The 20,332-nt window shown below is 41.9% G+C and overlaps 1 protein-coding gene and 1 long non-coding RNA gene across 2 annotated transcripts; one reads left to right on the top strand and one right to left on the bottom strand.

The window, feature by feature from the left end:
* Positions 1–101: 101 nt before the first annotated feature.
* Positions 102–16,881, bottom strand: slitrk3a (SLIT and NTRK-like family, member 3a). The gene is made up of 3 exons (XM_020600385.1): positions 15,895–16,881; positions 15,156–15,243; positions 102–13,399 (listed from the first exon to the last, which is right to left on the bottom strand). Exon 3 carries the CDS (start codon positions 13,339–13,341, stop codon positions 10,627–10,629), a length of 2,715 nt encoding a protein of 904 aa, XP_020456041.1. The 5' UTR covers positions 13,342–13,399; positions 15,156–15,243; positions 15,895–16,881; the 3' UTR covers positions 102–10,626.
* Positions 16,882–16,924: 43 nt separating this feature from the next.
* LOC109960368 (uncharacterized) lies at positions 16,925–19,976 on the top strand. The gene is made up of 3 exons (XR_002274987.1): positions 16,925–17,182; positions 18,476–18,594; positions 19,073–19,976. It is a non-coding gene; the product is annotated as an uncharacterized LOC109960368 (long non-coding RNA).
* Positions 19,977–20,332: the final 356 nt, after the last annotated feature.

The raw sequence follows: 20,332 nt of genomic DNA, 5'->3' as shown, positions 1-20,332 counted from the left end.
GCCTCTGGTCAGAAACAGGGACACCACCTTCTTTGTTGCTTTCAAGATACAATAAAACAATGAGCTGGCTGAGGCAGAGGTGGGGTGCGGTGTTTTTTTTGTTTTTTTTTGCCTCTGGGGTAACTGAAAGTGCCTCCATCTGCCAGTGCATCTCTCTCTCCACTCCTCCTCCTCTTTCCCATCTACTGTATTTGTCTGCCTCCATTTCTTTTCACGCTGAAAAAACTGATGCTAGCAAAAATATTAAATCTGTCAATCTGTCTCTGTGCAAATCCTGTGACATCTTTTCTTCTAATAAAAAATAATTTGGTGTAATGACCAGTGAAAATGATAATAACTTGCCCTACATTTTGGCTTGAGTGCCGGTCCAAATTACTGCCCGAGTCCACATTGATAGGAAGTACAGTAATACATCTTTACATTTCACAGTTCATCCTCCTCACTCACCTGTCCATCACCTGCTCTGCTCTTCTCTTCACAGCTCAGTCATTCTCGAAACCAAATTATTCATGGAGCCCTGACAATTACTGAGTCGAAGCAGTTAACCATGCTCATACATCAGACATTTAAAAATAGTTCTGACCATTCACTTCGCTGTCTCCTTTCCTCCCCTCTCCACCCTTTCTCTCTTCAGTCTGGTGTTAATAATTTCACTTGTCTGCAGTGTCAACATGGTTATCTTACTATCCTCTCTTCTCTTCTCACCTTCTCCATCTCATCGGTTGCCCAGCTTCTTCCCCTGGTTTCTTATCATACCCTGGCCTCTCCTCTTCAAGTAAGAACAAAAAAACTGACCAGGGTGGAAGTGGCGATAGTGGAGAGAAGAGTGACAGCAGCTTATGGGAAAACAGGTGGGGGCTTTTTTCCTCTCTGTTTTTCTGTATCAGTATCCAGCTTTACCTCCCTCCCTTCTCTCTCACTTTCTCTCTCACACACAATGCAAGGATCTCTGTTCTTCTCTCTCTAGTTGTGTTTCCATAAGGGTTCTCAGCTTCGCCCATACAAAGCTGAGCTGCACCTGGTGCTGCTCTCACTGCCCACCAACAGCTATGCCACACACACACACACACACACACACATATATATATATATACACCTGATAATAATACCGTGCATGCATGCCTCTCTATAAACAAATGCTTACATAAACCTGTAGGGACACATGGGAATATGGACTGACAAAAATATCTTGAAAAATACAACCTACACTTGCAAGCAAAGCAGACAGGCTGATCTGCAAAACCAGCACTCATACAACCGTGCAGAGTGCTAAAGCAAACGTTGCTTTTGTTCTGCCTGTGAATCAGCATTCTTTCTGAATTATAGGGCTGCATTATGGATTCTCTCCACAACCTACCTACTCTCTAGACATTCTTCAGAGAAACACACACACACACACACACATGCATACACCAGCTAGTAGACCAACAAACAAACAAACATCAGTGAAATCTTTAAGTAACAAAAACAAGCACTTAATGTCAATTTTCCTGTTTGGTGAGACTGTTTTTGCACCACCACAGAAATGATAGAATTGCTTAGCCATGACAAGAAGAAACACATGCTCCTCCTACGTTCACACTTGCAGGCAGAGCTCTATAATTTCCATGATAATAACTTTTTCCTTAGCAAATTTAGCATGTCTACAGTTTGGGCTTTCCTCCTGCTTGTAGTCTGTGGATTATGTGGTGACAGTCATGGTCTTATTTATTGTTTTTGGGCTTTGGGGAATAAAACATAAAAGAAGTAATTTATTCAAAACCATGACCAGGCTGTTAGTATAGGAAGGCCAAACTACTGTAGTGTCAACACATCTGCATCAAATAATTCCAAGGAATAGATATGTTGCACTCAGCTCTTTCAGATATCTATTGCCCGTGATCCAAGGACATTATAACAAAGGTGGGCTGCTGCACTTTGGGTTGCATTAATATTAACTTTGTGGCATAGTCAAAATGTACACTTAGCAACATATGGTTGAGAGGCTTTCCACATGCCCATTAAAAACAGTTTCCCCTCTACCCATTAAAAATTCATTTTAAAAGTAAACCCTCCTTTCATAACTGATTGCTGATGTGTGGCATTACAAACCATATAATAGTGATAAATCTCAATATCAAGAACCTCATCGCCTACTGTATAGAAATGTAATGGCATATGTGTGTATACAGTATATGCACATGTGGGTGGATGCTGACCCTTAAAAGCGGTCAGGCCTTAGTTAAGCTAACTCCTAGATTGTTGAACTAATGCTAACAATGCAAGCGATATTTGCTCATTAGGCAAAAATCTCCATAAATCTCCCACCTCTCCACCATAGGAGTAGTTGCAGAGCACTCTACACATCCACATCGTTACACACACACATAGACATACTGTACAGTCATGACCATAAGCACATTCAGTGTATGCGGAGGCACATTACGCATCATTATGCTTACTAACCAAGCAGAAATGTAGCTAACACCAAATTAGTGGGTGAGTACATGCCAGTGGATTTGCCTCGGTGGGCCAAAAGGCAGCCACCCCAACACAACCCGAAGGATTATTCACATCCATCAAATTAAGAAACATGACAAGAACAAAGTCATACATTTTAAATAATTAACAGCTAAAAAAAAAACAATAAAAAACAATCAAATCCTTTTAAAAAATCCTGTAACTCAACCTGAATGTATCTGAAACTGATTTTAACATAAAAAAGGACTCTGGGCATTGGAGCTTCAAGCACTGAAGACAGGCTGTATTGCATAGTTCTTGTTGCAGAAAAACAGTTTTTAACTTCTGAGACAATTTTCCCACCTGACCTCATATAGCTGGGTCTTATGAACAATAAAATCTAAACTAAAAGTAAACATAAACTTGCAAGCTGACATTTCAATTTTAAAAATCCATTTCAAAATTACTCTTTTTTTCCCCCCCCTGCAGCCACAAAAAGTGCACCTCTGTGCTCTCGGCCGTATGTTCTAAATCACTACTCCTCCCTCTTTCTGCACTTGCTTCTGCTCCACTCGCCCTTCATGCTACTACTGTAGCCTGGGGCCAGTGGAAGTCGGAAAGCTGATCAAACTGCCAGAGCCAGAAACACACACAAACACAGGGAATACACAACGCTAGCAATACAAATACAATTTCACAAAAAAGTGTAAGTCTGCTCTAGTTAGTCTAAAGATCGTGTTGAAAGTATGTATAAGCAAATCTTTTATTCATACAGTATGCATAACTGTGTTTAAAAGCAATATTTGTATTTGCTCAAGATACAATATGACAGAACACCTCATCCGACCTCATAAATATAGATTTACATCATGTTGACCCTGCTATGAACATGCATAATTTACTGCACATACAAATGCACAGTACTTTCCTTTAGTTTATGGAACTTTTGTGAATCATTAATGTGGGTTGCTCCATCCACAAACACACAAACCAGCTGGAAATTGCACCACAAAGTCTGACCAAACTGTACCGACTGATACGTACAGTCTCTCCCTTCATCTCTACTTCTCCTCTGTTTCTCTCTTCATCAGCTCTTTATCTGTCATCACCTCTGCCTCTCTCTTATTTCTTCTTCACTGGCACAGCAGTCTGCATAACACTAATCAGTGCTTGTCTTATTAACATAAATTTTACACATGCTTTAAAGCTTTTAAATCAGCAGCTAGGTGCTGCTTTAACTAAATCTCTCAATAGCACACAATCCTAAATCGGCAACAGTACTGAATCGCCTGAAGACTACTTTTATGTAAGCATTATACACTTGGGCACATCCGCTATATGAACCGCGAGCAGATGGCCTCGGCCAGAGACACCATTCATAATCTGAGTAGAGCACAAAAGAAGCACCAGTCTCCTTCATCTTCAGTTTCATTTTCTCTAAATAAAACCTCAAAAACTATGGCATTCAGTTTAGATGCCTAAGGAGGAGCTTTTGTTAAGATGTTTTAATTTTCAGTTCAAATAAAAAAAGAAAAGAACAGAACAAAACAAAGGCTACTTGTCATCCTCTGATACAACCCATAGGAGCATCTCCTCAAATATTGTCTCTGTGGTGGCAGGCTTGGCTGTCATGGTTACAACAATTAAAAAAAAAAAGGCTGTTAATATAATGGAACAGTGACAGTTTGGTTAGGTTTAGGCACAAAATCAACTTGGTTAGGTTTAAGAAAGGATCATAGTTTGGGTTAAATAAGCATAATAGGCTGCGTGAACACACAGCCTATAGGGTCGCTTGTTTTAAGGAAGTTTTGATTTAATTTGCCAGGAGCACAGCAAATGCCTCCAAAACAAATAGCAGCTTTTTAACACCAACTCAATACCTTGGGTGTGCACATGAAATGCTTATCAGACTCTTATTTCAACCAATTTGGCCCATTCTCTCAGGTCACTTGTAGATGTGATGGAGCTCTCACTAAAAAGCAACGCACCTGGCTAGCACACACAGACTGATGGACACATGTACACAGCCTTATCCTTGGAGACTAGTTGCAAAAGCAGTTGTACCACGTCAGGTAAAGCGAAGCGCTGAATACCTGACTGAACCAAACTAGGGTCAGTGGACCGTCACCCAGCTGAGCACAACACACAGCAAGGTCAGGTTGGCCGTCTGAGTACTAAGTGAGAGATCTATGAATGGGTGGATGTACATGCAGGGACAAGGATAGAAAAATAAATGGAAAAAGTGTAAAGCAAGATAGTTAAGAAGAGAACAACTTGAAATTGAAAGCAAAAAATATGAATACACAACTAAGAGTCAGGGGAGGATGTTGATGTAAATGATTATGTGCAAATGTTGCCTTGTGGTTGCATGGACAAATAATAAGTGACCAAGCTCACTCTACATGGAAATCAGAAAGAAGTGTCCTCGGGAAATTCACTACAGGTAACTCCAAAGCTCAAAGTAGGCCCCACACTGCAGGACACAGACAGAACACCAGCTAGGGACACCGTGCTCCATATTTTATTTTATGAAATCATGCCTTCTGTTCTCCCCGCCCTTTCCCAGAAATGAGTGATAACGACACAGATTGCTAATCTTTCTTACATACAGAAACTGAGATTCTAGCACACTGCTGAGCTGCACAAATGACTGCAACTTTTCCCAAACTTGCAGTATTTTCAGAAACGAGAGAGGGCCACATTCTCAGGAGACCCACAATTCACTAGGCAAACAATGCAGGTCTTTACAGCGCAGACGGCAGCAGAAGTAGCAGTGGGTCAAGAATCACGCTTTCTCTCTCTCACCACACAGTTTTTCTGTATCGCTTTCTATACCCCTCTTACTGTACTCTCATCTGCCACCTCCCTCTCACGCTGTCTCTCATTCAACATACTGGGTCAGTCGAGCTCCTGCACTGCAGCACAGATGATTGATGTATTAAAGGATTTTTTTTTTATGATCTCAAGACTATAGGAAACTGTACAAATTGGAGGAGGTTCTCTTTTCTCTTTTGGGGCTTTCTTTCTTTCATTTCTCTGTTGTTATATATCTTATATACTTTTTAGAAATGTTTGGACCATTTCAATAACAGTGAGGCCAAAGTGTGGCACTTCTCTCTGCAGATTGTCCCTGTCACCATTCTGTTATCAAACTGGTGCGGTGTAACACCAGTAGCATATATATAGTGGAAAAACTGCACTCTCCTTTCAAATAAGCACATCTATGATCTAGCTCAGGTAAATCCACTGCATTTTATGACACCAGAAATGAAAATCAGCCATCAACACATAAAATTCAAATAAGCTCCAAAACAAATGCACAACACGGGTACCGTAAGTGAACCTTCCCTACGTTCACTACTACACACAAATACACATGCATGCGCAAAAAGTAGAACATGCCTTTTTGTATGCAGCACCTGCAGTACACTGCAACTTCAGCATCATAGTCAAAGACAGATTGGCTTTTTCAGCAAATTGGAGATAATTCCCTGTTTCCAAACAAAGAAAGCACATCACCCACCACACACACACACACACAAACACACATAATGTAAAATGTAAGTGGTCGCGGTCCTCTTTCAGTCCCTTCATAACACCCTCTCTCTGCTTTGGACTCTGGTTAATTGGACAATTATGGCTTCTTTCAGGGACAAAAGAGTAAGAAGAATCCCTACTTTCTCTAAGTGGCACATTCATTCTAATGATGGCTCCAAGTTCTCTCACCCTTCTCTAAGCCGCTTGTGCTCCCACTTCCATCAATAGTGCTCTCAAACTGATCCTTTCCTCCTGTTTTTTTTTTAATTCCTCTAGTTATTTATTTTGTGCCACCATTCCAAATCGTGTCTGGGTTAATTAAGACTCAAATACTCATCAACACACAAACACTGATAGAACAGATAAAAACAATACCTATCTATCTGTCTGTGTCCATCCATCCCTCTCCCTCTTATTGCGCACACACAGACATAGGTTTATGTTTATTCCATTAGAAAGTGCAGGCACATACCAGCCAAACAACAACTAGCGGCACAAAAAACACCCTGGCCAAAAATGCCAGAGAAGAGGAGGAAGAACAACACAGCATCACACATCAAACCAAATCCCCGGGGACCACCTAAAAAGTGTACATGTAATCCATACAGTCAAATCCAGGTTACCACCTCCACTCAGCACAAAAATACTCCCTTCTCTTTACTGCCAACCATTTGCTAGAGCGGATTCTGAGCTGTGTGAGAAGCCTACAGAAGCTTTTCTAATAGGCTTGTGATATAGTTCTTACTCGTGCTAATTTGAAACAGCTATGTCATGGTTTAGGTTTAAATCAGCTGCTTGATAAAGAATTATGTGTGCATTAATAACCATGCACTGCTCAGATAAATGCCTGAGGGAACATGTGCCAAGCATTCAGATGCAAAGAGAACAAAACCGACTCAAGAAGAAAGCAATGCAGAACATTTACAGCACGACAGAGTCAATGTTTTTTGCATTACTTGATCAGTGTAACTGTACCAGTGAACAATCCATCAGCCGTCATCTATCCAGCACTAAAACATATCTGAATAAGGTCAGGGAGATCCATGACCCAGCGAATTAAAATACTGTATGTTGTAATAATCGATGGGTGAGGACATTTGAAAGATAGACATCGTGCCCACAGCAGTTTAAGGACAGTCTAAAGAATTTCAAATGGAGATAAATTAAAGCTTCATGTGTCCAAAGACATTTTCAGCACATCGCTCTTTCAACAAGCGTGCGTTTGAAATTGATTAAAATGGTTGAAAGTAAGATTGAAGATTGAAGTTGACGGAACCCAGACTTATGTATGATGGAAGCTGTAACCCCAGTCAAAGCCGAGTGGGAAAAAAAATCACAACACAGCATTAGGCCAAAGAGAAAGGAGTGCACTAAAACCATTTTAAAACATATAGGTGTAGTGACAAAGACACAGAGAAAATCAAGAACGATAAGAAAGACACACTCTGCATTTACCCTGTTGATGTCTTACCATCGCAGAAACTTCAAGAGGGATGTTGATAGAAAGATTAAATTAAAATATTACCGCCATAATTCAAACAAGCATTGCATATTTATATTTTACACACACACAAAGAAACATTTAGTGAACCGTCACCTCTGTCAGTTGCCTTTATCTGACATTCCCTGAAGTATGAAATCACTTGGAGATATAAGTGTAGGATGACAAGAGGATTTATTGGGACAAAACAACTCAGCATGTTATAATGGGACAAAGGCCAGCACTCATTTGTGAAATATTATGGTGAGTGTGTGATGAGGGATAGGGAATAAGAGGTTACCAAGCTATGGGCCTACAGCAAAATCATCAGTGATCACAAAACATACTGAAAATGCTGAACATATAGTCTAACCACTTGGTCAGGAAAAAGAAGGCATTATGTGCGTCTATTTGTATGTATATATCTGTATACATGTGTTAGGGTTAAAGTGATAAAGTAAAAAACAGCAGGGAAATGAGGTGGGACGTCAAACTGAGAAGAAAACATAAAGCCTTGGCGAAATGCTACCATGCTTACAAAGGCGCTATATGAAAGGTTACCTCCACTCATTTGAGCAACAATAATTGTCAAAAAAATGAGACAATGCATACAGTAGGTATTCCATATTATGTAAATGTATAGACTAGATCAGTGAGGAACTATAGTGAAGATGACTGTTCTATAGCTAAGGGCCTTCCCATTCAACAATGAAGTTTGTGGTTTGCTACATATCTTCCACTTAGTATAAGCTGGCACATATGAGAAGCTGTAACACCCGATTTCAACTAAGGATCACCACCCCAATTAAACCTACTAAAATAAAAACTAACTGGGTAACATGCCCATTTTAAAACAAACCAGAAACGCAGCCTCCTTTCCAAAGATATTCACAGAATTATAGACATCAAAATTGCATCATAATTTTCCTAAACTAAAAGTGATGATGTGTACTGTAACACCATATTTACTCCACAGCTGTTTTTTGTTTGTTTGTTGTTTTAATTCTTGCACTATTTGGTCTGAAAACAGAATCAGGCTATGAAAAATATGGACTATGATAGATGCCACTGCATAAAGTTAAGTGATTATGATTAAATGTGGAGGAGACTATTGGGAATAAATTTGCCACAAAGGATTCCATTGCACAAAATGAAATGTACACAACAATCTTGAACAAAACCACTATGTAAAATAAATTATCAGCTCTTCTGAGATTGTTTTCTGTTTTTAAAAATATTATGTTTTGTTTTCTTGATCCAGCTTCATGCTTTATTCTTCCACTTTCAAAAAAACTGATAGAAAACAAAAAATAGAAGAGAAAAAAGCATGAAACTGCACTAAAAATGTTAATATTATACACATGTAGATTTTATATTTAGACATTCTGAAAACAATTAGCTAGATTAGCAACTAGTCAATTATAACTACTATTAAATCCCCAAAGGATCTGAATGCCTTTTATCGCCCCCAGGTGGACTGAAACCACATTACTATTGTGGAGAAAATCAGAAATTAAATGCACAAATTCAGAGCTACTTCCAATCACATTTTCACTCACCCTCTCAATTACTTTTTATTAGTCTACATCAGCAATGCCCGTTTAGATAATGAAAATCACAGCGTGCCTCACTGATTTGCTGTCTTCTCTCTTATCATCCACTTCATAGCCAGCGACATTCACTTGACTTGTTCTGGCATTTTGTTTGATATATCTTTTGCCTTTTGACCATCTCCAACTAGGATGAGTAATGTAGTGGCAAACAGCAATTACACACTGCGACATCCAGCAGGTAAAGATCATAGGACAAAGGCTACCAATAGACAGAAAAAATATGATATTTTTCAGAAAAAATATTAGCCTTTTTATAGATTCTTTCCCCATAACTGAAATTAATTTGCTACTAATCATAATAAAACATAATATGAAGCTAAACTGAGTTTTCCTACTATTGCCCTGCACTACATTCCTGTTTAGCAGCATTATCCCTTGATGGCTGATCACAGCTTCGACATGTCATTTTAACAAGACACCAAATACACAGCCTGTCAGCAGTGCTCCAAACACAGGTTCCCGTGGCATCAACTCTTTTATCATGTGATTGAAGAGTTTGTTTTTATTAAGAAGGCTATACCAGACGCATAATCACTATACATTGATTTAACATTACCTTTACAATTAAATTCTTCACTGAAATTACAGAATAAATATATGCACATTTTTCTTCAAATCTTTGTGAGAGAGAAAACATTAAAAGTGCCTCCTACAAAGCTGTTAGTGGGTGACAATGGGGAATCCAGAAGCAATGAGGAGCTTTGGGAGGGTGGGGTGGTGGGGGTGGGGGTTAACAAAGTGCGTGGAGATATTCAGAAAACCTTGAGCATTGTCTTATAATAATATTCACAAATGTTTTACCATCCGTACGCTGGCGCGTCCTTTTTACGAGAAGCACCCTGATATAGACAGAAGTCCTCATTAATAGTAATAACCATATTAATAAGATATAAAAATTAAATAGAACACTGAACTGTAAATGCATTGCAGTATCTCTGTTCATAATGTGACATGATAGTTCTGAATAAATCCCCTCGCTTCCTGCACTGAAGCGAGTGCATGCAGCAAACTGCAGTTCATTTTAATATATTTCATTTTTCCCTCTTTCGATCATTTCCTATTAACTTTATGTGCACGGACTCTGGGTTTTGTACATCCTAGTCAGGGGTAAGAGACAGAAAGAAAACCCCAAGTCAGGGAGACGTCCAGCTCCCGTGTGTCTTGCTTGTCATGGTAACTCCATAAAAAGGGGTTTTAGTGACAGCTGTATTTTAGGATGTTATGTATGTTCTAATCCCCCAGTGCCCTTCTTGTTCCTCTTTTGCTCTCCCTTGGGCAAATAGAGATATTTATATCTATTATAAAAATAACGGCTGTTGACATTGCTGGCTACTCTGAAAAAAGGCACTTCATTGAAATATCTGAGAATGGCCTCTCCTCCAAAGTGATTTGGGGGGGAAACATTGTAACTGTAATATCATATTTTATTCTATATCATGCTGCTTTTTCAAGTTTTTTTTAAATATTGGTTTGGGTTGCTTTTGTTTTGCAGGTGGTAATGTGAATTATGTTGGATTTGTGTTTAGTGTTTTTCTTTTTCTCCATGGGATACAGATGTTAAAATCGGTAAGATTTTTCCAAGACTTCGAGGTAATCTGGCTTGGCTTGAAGTTTGGCCCTTAACTCGAGGTAATCGCTTTGGGACGGGTCAGGGTAGCAGCTTTTTCCCGCCGTGAAAAGCAATGTCTCCTTCAGCCGTGCATCCTGCTGCAAATCTGGGTACTGCATGCCAGGTGGATGCGCATGCGCCACATGCATGTCCTTTAGTTTTGGTACTGTCCCATACAAACAGTCTACAAAGCCCACTGTTGGTGTGGGCCTCTGACTGTCAATCACTGTTGGGCAGAGCCCTCCATTCTCATGAAATCCTGTCATGTCAGCCGTGGTGTGGTTGGCTGTGACGATGGTGTTGAGTTGAGAGTTGGAGACAGCCAGGGTCCACTCTCTCTCTTTCTCTAACAAGGTTCTGTAGTTACTGTTGCTACTGCTGCCATTGTCTTTCTTCTCTGAAAACTGTGCTCTGTCTTCCTCTGCTATCTCCCCCTCTCTAGGCTTATAGATGGGGTTGTTACACATCTGAGTCACAGGGTGAGGAATATAATCATAAACGTGGCTGTGGCCGTGTGTGTGATTAGTGTGAGTGTGTGTGTGCATAGTCTGTGTTGGTTTCTCTGGCGTGCCAGTGTTACCAGCACTACTCTGCCTCGGTGGGTCCTCAAAAATTCTGCACTGCATCTGGATCCCTGTAAGGTCTACCTCAGAGCGTTTCCGAAAGGGCAGCTTCTTTCTGCGACGAAGAACAAAGGCAAAAAGCCCAGCAGCCACAAAAACAGCAGAGATGACGAGGATCAGTAAGCTGAGAATGAGGACAGAAAGTGGGACAGCTCCTCTTCCACCTGCCTCCCCCATATCAGAGCTCCCAGTGGTGAGGTCATTCCCACCAGGCAGGGCTGGCGAGGGGCCTGAAGAATGCTTAAGCTCTGGACAAATGACCTCACCCTCCAGTGAACGCAGATCTTTCCCAAAAGCAAACTCAGGTGTTTTGCAAATGACATCTCCAACCACAATGACAGAGGAGAGCTTTTCCAGCCACTGTTTAAGGGGGATGATATCACAGGAACAGTCCCAGGGGTTTTGATGGAGATCAATCTGGACAATGGAGGTCAAATGCTCTAGAACGCCACGCACGGGAAGAGAAAGGAAGTAGTTGTTGCGGAGGTTGAGACGTGCAAGGTTGGTGCCAGCAAAGGCATCAGTGGGGAGGGAGCGTAACAGATTGTCATTGAGGAAAACCAGCTGGAGATTTGGCATTAGTGAAAAGGAGTTAGGCTGTATGTCACGTATGACATTATACTCAAAGTAAAGATAACTCAACATTTGCAGCCCACGAAACATGCCAGGGATGAGTCTTTCAATGTCATTCCCATTCAGATATAAGCTTTTCAAGTTTGGCAGGTTGATAAAGGCGCCCTCCTGGACATAGGATATACGATTATTCCCTAAATGCAGTAAATCCAAGCTGGAGAAGTTCCAGAAATCGGAGCGGTAGATTTTCTGTATGAGGTTTCCACTGAGATATAGTTTCTTGGCATTGAGGGGCCGCGGCAAGAGCTCAGAAATATTATGAAAACCTTTCTCTTTACAGTTCACTGTTAGCCCTAGGTCATTGATGTGAAGGTTGCAAATACATCCAGCTGGACAAATTATTGGGATGGGAGGCCTTGTTTGGTAACCAGCAATGGGGGGCTGGTTGATGCCTGGATAGATGCTACGAGGGGTTGGGGGGTTCTTTGTGGGCCGAGGTCGTTTGGTAGGCTTGACAACTCTTTCCTTGTATTCCACAGAGGACGCTGTGTTGTGAAAGGATGAGAGCATTGAGGATGGTTTAGTAGGCCAAGTGTTCTCATTGCTGAATGGGATCCGAGGAATTCCCAGCTTGGCCTCAATCTCTGCATCGGAGAGCAATGGACAAAGCTCAGTGCGCTTGATTTCCCGTAAATCTTTTCCATGCAAGTGGAATGGGTACTCACATGTGATCTCACCCACCAAAGCTGTATAAGGGATTCTTTCCAGCCATGTTTTTAACTGGACAATCTCACACACACAGTTCCAGGGGTTCTCCTCCAGCTGGATTTCCATTAAGCTCCTCCCAACAAACTCCAGCATGCCCTTATATGGCAGTGTCTTTAATCTGTTTCCTCTCAAGTCCAGATGTGTGAGTGACACAGACCGGAAAAGATAATTTGGGAGCACAGGGATCAGATTGTCATTTAGTATGAGCACTCTCAATTTGTGAAGGTGCCTGAATGCACCACTTTCAATCCTTTTGATAACATTATAGTCTGCCTGGAGATACTCTAAACTCTCCAACCCAAGAAAAGTGTCATTCCGGAAAACTTCTAGTTTGTTTTCATGTAGGAACAGCCGTTTCAGTATTCCCAAGCCATTGAATGCTCCAGCATGGATGTCTTGCAAGGCATTATTACCAAGATTAATGGATATGGCATTGTTAAGATGGAGGAAGCTGTTAAAGTAAAGCTTCCTCATGGAGTTTCTCTGCAAGTTGAGTTTGAAGGGCCGGCTCCATATCTGGGAAATCTGGCTGACATTTGTAAATCCTTTACTGTCACAGTGGACATGGAAGATACCCTCTTTGACTTCGCAGTAACAGGGCTCGAAGCAGGGCTCGTCGATCTCCTCGGAGTCCTCTAGTAGTGGGATAGGGGTGGTCCATCCTAAAGCTATGGTGCTCAGCAAGGTAACCCACAGCATCCTTGCTGACACCAGGAGGATGAAGTCTTGGCTCCAGGGACAGAGCCACTTCACAGTACTGCAACAGAGAACAGAGAAACAGAGAGTGGAAAGGGAATGGGGATAGTTATTACACACACAGTACAAACACACACACACCCTCACAAAGTGAAGTTGGAGGTGAGAGAGGCAGGCAGAAAGGAGGAAGAGAGGAAAGGATATGTGCATTAGTTTCAGTGGAATGGAAGACAGATTTGAAATGAATACCAATGAATAATAGAGTGACACTGGAGACTACTTTAGATGTTGCAGCATTGCTGGGTATTTCAAACTAAATATAAGAAGAGCGCTCTTGGAAAGGTAATAGTATATCCAGTAATACATACAAATCTCGACAAACATTTGCCCTCACTATATAAGCAAAATGTAATTTACTGTACAGCAGATATGCTGGTAAGGTCACAATAAATCACCTCAAAGATGCTTATTGCTGTGAACAAACGAAGGCAGAGCAGGTGGGTGAGGTCAGTGGCAAAAGAGAGACCGCCCCCAACATTATTTATTACATAAGAGGGACCTTAAGCCCTTCTTCAGTGAATGACAGGCCGGAAAAGCACAGTGGAAATTTCATTAGGTGTGCAGAAGGTCTTAGTCAGGACGGGAAAGGAATAGGTGTCTGCTTGGTGAGCAGTGGTGGGATGAGATGAGAGTCGTTGAAGGATGTGCTCAACATCTATCATGCATAAATGAATCTCAATGTATTTATACAGAATAGGACTCCAGACAACCTGATAAAATAAACAGTTAAATGTTATGTAAACTGTGACACTAAGGCTACAGAAACGCCAGGTTTCAATTTACCAGTGTAATGATGTCAAAACATGTCATAAATGGGGGGCGCAGTCCATCAGAGACTGCAGAAAACGGCAGAGCCTGGGTTATTTGCCCTTGGCATCTTCTTGGGTGAAACGCGTCACATCTAAACCCAGTGAACAGGGAAAACTGTCAACTCATTCATTGTAATTGAGCCTGTCGTTAGTCCAAACCTAAATCAATGCAACTTCTGTTGCCTTTCCCATTTGGTGATCCCACCGAGGATTTCAGGAGAGACGGCAGAAGTAAAAAGCGCAATGGGCAAAGCTGCTGCTTCGAGAAGCTCAGTCACACAACTGTGTTTATGTTTCTGCTGCCCTAGAAATAAATAATAATATATAAAAAAAGAAAATATAACAAAAAGTAATAGTAATAATAATAATTAGCATAATAATAATAAAAACTGCCTTTGACAAAAAAAAAAGATTCCGTTCAGTATCTCTGTCAGTTGGTAAAAGTCAGACACACACATGCACACAAACAATGCACATATCCTCTGAATATCTTTTCTGTAGGCTGTGACTTTTCACACGCACACACACACGCACACAAAGCGCTGTCCTTTCAAACGGCGGAGCTGAAAATCCAGATGCGCTGGAACCGCCTGCCGGAGCAGAGCCGCTGTCCATGGTGCTGAAACCAAAAACCCAGGGACAGGAAAAAAAGAGAAGGGAAGAAATAAAAAACAGGCCATGGTGTAATCCCAAAAAAGACGTGACAGGAAAATGCCCCAAGAAAAAAAGATAAAAGATCCGTGAACACGATCCACTCACTGCAAAATTCAGTTTTCCTTTCCCTTTCCATGTGTAATCCTCCAGGATTTATTCATTCCGTTGCCATGACAGGGATCAAAAAGCTTAAATGCGATGTCAATAAAGTAACAACGATATTTAAAGCAATTAAAAATAATTCGTGCCATATTATATTCCACTGGGATGTATCAAATAGGGAAGTATACGTACTTAGTTTCGTGGGATTCCAACTTCACATATCCTCCTGCGGTGGGTCCCGTTGTTGCGCGGTGCGTATCGTTGACAGTCCGATGCCGGGCTGTGAGAAAGAGAACGAGAAATTGGGGTGATCGAGCCGGAGAGGGAGAGATGGAAAGAGAGAGCAAAGCACCGAGGAGGGAGAGAGGAAGAGATGCACATATGAATGAGCCACGGATGCAAAACCAGGTTGGGGAGGTTCTCCAAAGCCCTTTACTTACATAAATTAAAAGTGCTGTCATCGTGAGTGGCATTTTCAAAACGACCTATTAAAAGATTTTAATCTTGAATTTATATTAAACTAAGTTAGTGAGAAACAATGATGTCTAACAAACTCTAACTAAAGCGGTTGGGAATCCTTCTAGCATTGACTGAAATTTTCCCCAAAATAACCTTGCTGTCAATACAGCGGAGAGAGAGCACGGCGCTTATTGAAATACAAGCCAAGCATAATGCAGTAGCTTTTCGTCGTGACATTGGCATGAAAACGGTGAATAAAGAACAAACAGCTACTGATCAGTGAATTGGAGCCCTAAGATCTGTTATCCTCGATATACAGAGAGCGCTTATTTTCCTTTTTTGAAGTCCGTGCCTATGCAGACAGCAATAAACATAACAACACACACACACACACCCACGCATGCACACAGCTGCATAAGATTTACCTTATGATACACTCATGCACAGAATAACCACTCGTTCAAACACTCACCTTAGTTTCGCACTGCAATTGGAAAGCATCGGGGGAAAGACCACTAGTTTGAATCTTGTTAGATCTCTCTCCTGATCGTTCTCTTTCTCTACCCCTCTCTCGCCCTCCCACAGTAGCTGAGGCAAAAGAGAGGAGAAATGAAGACGTGATAAGAATGCAATCTCTCTCGCTCTCCAGTGACTCTCACTCTATCCCCTTCTTTATTTTTCCTAAGCAGTTTGCTTAAAATGCAAGTCCTCGACTTGTGCCCGTCCGCTTCCTCTTCCTCTCCTCTCCTCCTCCCCCTCCGCCACTGCCTCCCGGGCGAGCGCTCAACAACAGTGTAGCCGGGTGAGAGTGTTCTCCTCTGGTGTTCAGGACCGTGTCTCTGTCCGGTGCAGCAATAGCCAGAGTCTGTGGATCATATCGACGGTTGGGTCAGCTGCTGCTTTTTTTTCCCCTTTCTTTCCTCGGGTCCGTTTCCCTGTCGTGCGTCAGAGGAGTGAGGGACCGAGTGGGGAGGAAGAGGGGGAGACGAAGGGGCGAGAGACGCAGAGGAGAAAGATCTGGCGGTGAGAGAAAGAAGAGGAGGAGGGGAGGAAAAAAAAGAGTGATGGGGACGGTTGCGCTATAGTTCTGGATGGTGTCGAGAGAAGGAGAGGAAACGAAGTGAAGGGAGCAGAGAATGAAGAGCGCTCTGGATCTCGCAGCGGGGGCGCGCATTAAGGGAAAATAAATAAATAAGAGTCAGGGAGCGCGCCGTGCGGGGTGAGTGAGACTGCCAGACCTGTGGATGACAGCCAGGGCGCAAGACAACTCTCTCTATTAGGTTTTTTAATATTTTATTATCGAGATTTATGTGACAATAATCACAATATTCATATACTCCGTTCCTTTTATTGTGGGTAATTTACTCATCTGCAGATGGGCGAGCAAAACGAGTTGGCATCCCTCGCCCTGCCAACACCTCCTCTCTCTGCTATGAAGACGAAGAGGGTGGCCGCGACTATCCACAGTGAGCTCGGGGGAGGGGGGAGGGGGGGTGGGATACTGAGCGCTTCATCTTTTCCTTCCGTTTGTGTGCCTTCCCTCGCCTCGCCTCCAGCGGGCAACACAAGCCCGTGTTGTGAGAAGCAAGCCAAGCCAGAATCTCACAAGTGCGACTGAGGCACCATCACGATATCCAGTTATGGCTGATCTGGAGACGGCTGATCGCAGCGGAAAGTTTCAGTCTTTCTGTGTCCCTCGTAACAACACACAATCTAAATACTGCCACTATGCCATCATCACATTAAAGGCATGATTTTAGGTGAGTAGTATACATGTCTTAACACTGGTGCTGATGTTTACAGGCAAGCAGAATAACCTTATAGAGAGAATACCCAAAATGTGAGTGAGAAAGGAGATGTTGTCTCAGACTATATTAAGACTTCACATTTCATCAGGAGATCCTTTAGCAGTGGAGAAAGGGTGGGGGTGGGGGAGCTAAAACCAATGTCACTTTATTAGACTCCTAAATCATGAGCATTTTTATAGTTTTATAGGGAGCTTTAGATGAGATACTATGCGTGGGGTGGGTTCTGTATTGATAGATGAAAGTTTTTTTTTTCCTGTAGGTGGGCCCATGAAAGCTGCAGTGGTCTCCAGACTCCACTGATCTTTAGGATTATTTCTAATATTATGCTGTTCTATCATTGGACGGGTAAACATTTATTGCTTTTGCAAGCCCTGTTGATATTTACCATTTAATGTGTAGATTAGAACAGGCTAAGTGGCTTAGCTCAAGGCAGGCTGTTATCATCTGGGAATATAGGAAATACATGTACATTCATCTGTGCTGTTGTCACCATCTTATTTCAGTGTGTCCCAGGTCATGTCCTACACTCATAATACTATACACACGTGTACTAACACAATCAGAAATGTAATATGAGTAAACGCATATGTTTAGAAACAAATACTTTGGGACATTATAATTACAAGCAGTTGTTGGGGTCATCCCATTCAAATGATTTACTCTGTCAGTTTATGAACCAGTTCCAATAACCTACCTTAGCCCATACATAACTCATACACAAGTTGTGAATGGGAGTTTAGAGAAGAGTGGTTGGGAGAAGCTGTGGGCTGTAAAATTGCCATTCATCTTTATGAAAAGCCATCATTCACCCCTTCAGCCTGTCAGCTAATGTCAGACCGACTGACATAAGGCCACTACAAACCCTTCATTCAGCTCATATGACACAGGTTGGCCAGAGTTTGTTCCAGTGAAGCTGCAGTAGCCTGTAGATTAGACTTTGGGGCTAATAGATCACTAGTTAGAATTTCCGCTGTGTGACAAAGCAAAAATTGGGCATTGATCTGTTTGGGTTGTGATTTGACAAGTATCATGCCAAAACAAAAGGCCGTATGTCACAAAGACATACAATTGTTGCAAATATGTGTAGATGCGCCACTTCGGGAAAGTAAAATCGCAGTCAAATTGTTTGACTGAGATATCTGGACACGCTGACATGCATTTAAGTCCGCAATGTCATCAGTGACATTCTAAGGTCATCACTCCATGCTGAAGCGCCATCAGTGACCTCTCTGTCATCATGAACAGCAAACAGCACTGCAACCAGCAAAGGGAGGAAACGGCTGTCAGTACCACTCGACCAAAGCCACACCCTGAAAAGTGAAGAGACAGGAAACACACCCATACAGTCTGTACTGCAGAGGGAGGTCAGTCATTTACATAATAGTAAAACTACCACAAGTACTTTATTCATCCTAAAGATTAGGATGTTGCATGCTGCAGTTGGTTTCTTGTAACATACAGCATAACACACGATTACTTGAACAAAAAATGGCTATGAGAGGCCCAAGTAAAAGGTCCAATCAGTACTTCTTTAATCATATAAATTACAGTTGTAGTCACATTTTATTTATAAATTTAGCATCTAATGAAAGTAACAATTTTCTGAATACTATAAGGCTATAGCCAGAGTCAAAAAGCTAACGGTTTAAAAGTCTGTTTAAAGCTTTCCTCCCTTATAGCTGTCACCTTTTGAAACCTACCATTACCCATTCGCTGCTTGTCATCAAGGGTTTCCATGACATACCTCATGCCACCTGCCTGAATCTTTTGTGAACTGCAAGTGACGGTAGAAGGCACAGTCAAATAATTCCTTATCTGTCTGTCTGTCTGTCTGCCTGTCAGTCTGCCTGGCTGCTTGGGCGTCAGGATGTCTGAATGCTGCTATGCCTTTCTTGCTGTCCACTCTCATCACTGCCTGGCTGCCTGCCAATCAGACCACCTGCCTGCCAGTCTCTCTACCTGATGACCTGCCTATTTGGCTGACTGTCTGCCTGTTTTCACGTCTATCCGTCTCAAGTGCTGACCGGCCCATCAACATGACTTCCTGTGACTGCCTGTCTTGAGACTTCCTTTATGTGGACATAAAGATTTGACTTGGTCTTAATGGCCTCATGTTCCACACAGACAGATTCAGATTGTACAGCAGAAGGGGAAAATAGTCTGACATGGCTGGAGAATTGTTTATACTGTATGTACTCAAAATCAAAATGTTGTGACAACAGCTCCTACCTTGCATGGTGAAATGTAAGTATTTTGTGTTCTAACAATCATATTCAATCACTGGAGAAAAAGACTCAACCAGGAGTCATTTTATTAGTTTGACATCTGGCTGTGTATCTCATCTACTGTAGGATAGTTGTCCACTCACCCTTGAGCAAGGAGCACCAAATGACATGCTGACTGACCGCCACAAGAAAAGAGAGATAAGGCTATAAAGAGCATGATGTGAAAACAAGGAACCTGCTGCTGTGTTTGCTTTAAAAAAACATATCTGTTACTCCGGGCCTGACCTTGGAATTTCAGTGTGTTTCCAGAGTGAGAATCTAGTGTGGCCTGTCAGATTTGACGTGTAAGAACGCCAAATGGTGTTTGTGGTGGACTCAATTATAAAACCAGATGAACTGATTTAGCTGAAGGTTTTTACTTGTAGCAACTAGACAATCAATACACAGTCCGGGATACACAATCAGGTCGATAAGACAGTCCAGGGTCAACGCCGGTAGACAGGTATAGCCAGGAGATCCAAACTCGAGAGGTCAAGGGGAATAACTCAGAAGGTCGGTACACTGCAGGCAATCAGAAACTGGAAGGGCATAGGCAAAACACGGTGGTCAAAAACAGTAATCCAAGGTCAGAAACAGAGAATCAGGCAAGGTATAAATGCTGGAGAGTCAGAGCTGGAGTCTAGAACAATCTGGCAGCGTCCTGGTGGGAGGACGCTGCCTAAGTAGAGGTGCACACAATAACGAAACAGGTGAAACCAATGTGAGTGATGAAGAACGTAAAAAGACCAAAACTAAGGTGAAACAAAAACAGGAAATAACATCAAAATAAAAGCCTGACAGGAAGCAACAGAACCGATTTGTGACAGTGGCCTAGGAT

This window comes from Monopterus albus, unplaced genomic scaffold (assembly GCF_001952655.1).
Source record: "Monopterus albus unplaced genomic scaffold, M_albus_1.0 scaffold46.1, whole genome shotgun sequence".
In the NCBI taxonomy this organism is placed as follows: domain Eukaryota; kingdom Metazoa; phylum Chordata; class Actinopteri; order Synbranchiformes; family Synbranchidae; genus Monopterus; species Monopterus albus.
Note: the sequence above shows the minus strand (reverse complement) of the source record. Positions and strands in the feature narration are given on the sequence as shown.